The sequence below is a fragment of the Elephantulus edwardii genome, unplaced genomic scaffold, assembly GCF_000299155.1.
Source record: "Elephantulus edwardii isolate Elephantulus edwardi_28Jun2011 unplaced genomic scaffold, EleEdw1.0 scaffold00051, whole genome shotgun sequence".
In the NCBI taxonomy this organism is placed as follows: domain Eukaryota; kingdom Metazoa; phylum Chordata; class Mammalia; order Macroscelidea; family Macroscelididae; genus Elephantulus; species Elephantulus edwardii.
In genome coordinates, this window is record NW_006399801.1 from 14,516,069 (window position 1) to 14,516,618 (window position 550).

General features: G+C 30.7%; 1 protein-coding gene across 1 annotated transcript in view; it reads left to right on the forward strand.

Annotated features, from left to right (window-relative positions):
• SYNJ1 (synaptojanin 1) overlaps positions 1–550 on the forward strand; it is a 153,584-nt gene that overhangs the window by 82,033 nt on the left and 71,001 nt on the right. The window contains 1 exon segment of the mRNA XM_006886798.1: positions 305–386. Within this exon segment, the coding sequence (XP_006886860.1) occupies positions 305–386 (82 nt within the window).

Consider the following 550-nt stretch of genomic DNA (forward strand, 5'->3'; position numbering starts at 1 on the left):
TGTAAATGTTCATTAATTTAAAAAAAATAATTTACAAAAATAAGTGATTGTGGACTGATGGATATAGGATAAATAATGTATGACAAAATATTAACTTGTAGAGCCCGGGCTGGGGAATGTGTATAATTAAGGTTCATTATCAAAATCTTTTATGTTTCTTTGATTGTTTGAAATTTGTGATAATCAAAGTTGGAAGGGTCAGTGTTTGCCACATTTTAATTACTTTGATTTTTCTTGGAATTTAAAAAAATTTTGTTATTTCATGTTTCAAACCAGTTCCTCAAGTTTACTCAATTTGTTACAGGTGCCAGAGCGGTACAGTTCGAACAAACTGCTTGGATTGTCTTGATAGAACAAATAGTGTGCAGGCATTCCTTGGCTTAGAGGTAAAAAATAATGTCAAATGTATATTGTGATTTGTATACTTGTATCATATTCTTCTTTTCAGTGCTTCTTGAAATGTTATAATGAAAATACACATAACAAACATGCATCTCAACAGTTTTTATGTATACAAAGCCTCATCATTCTTGCCTCCAAAGAGCACTCC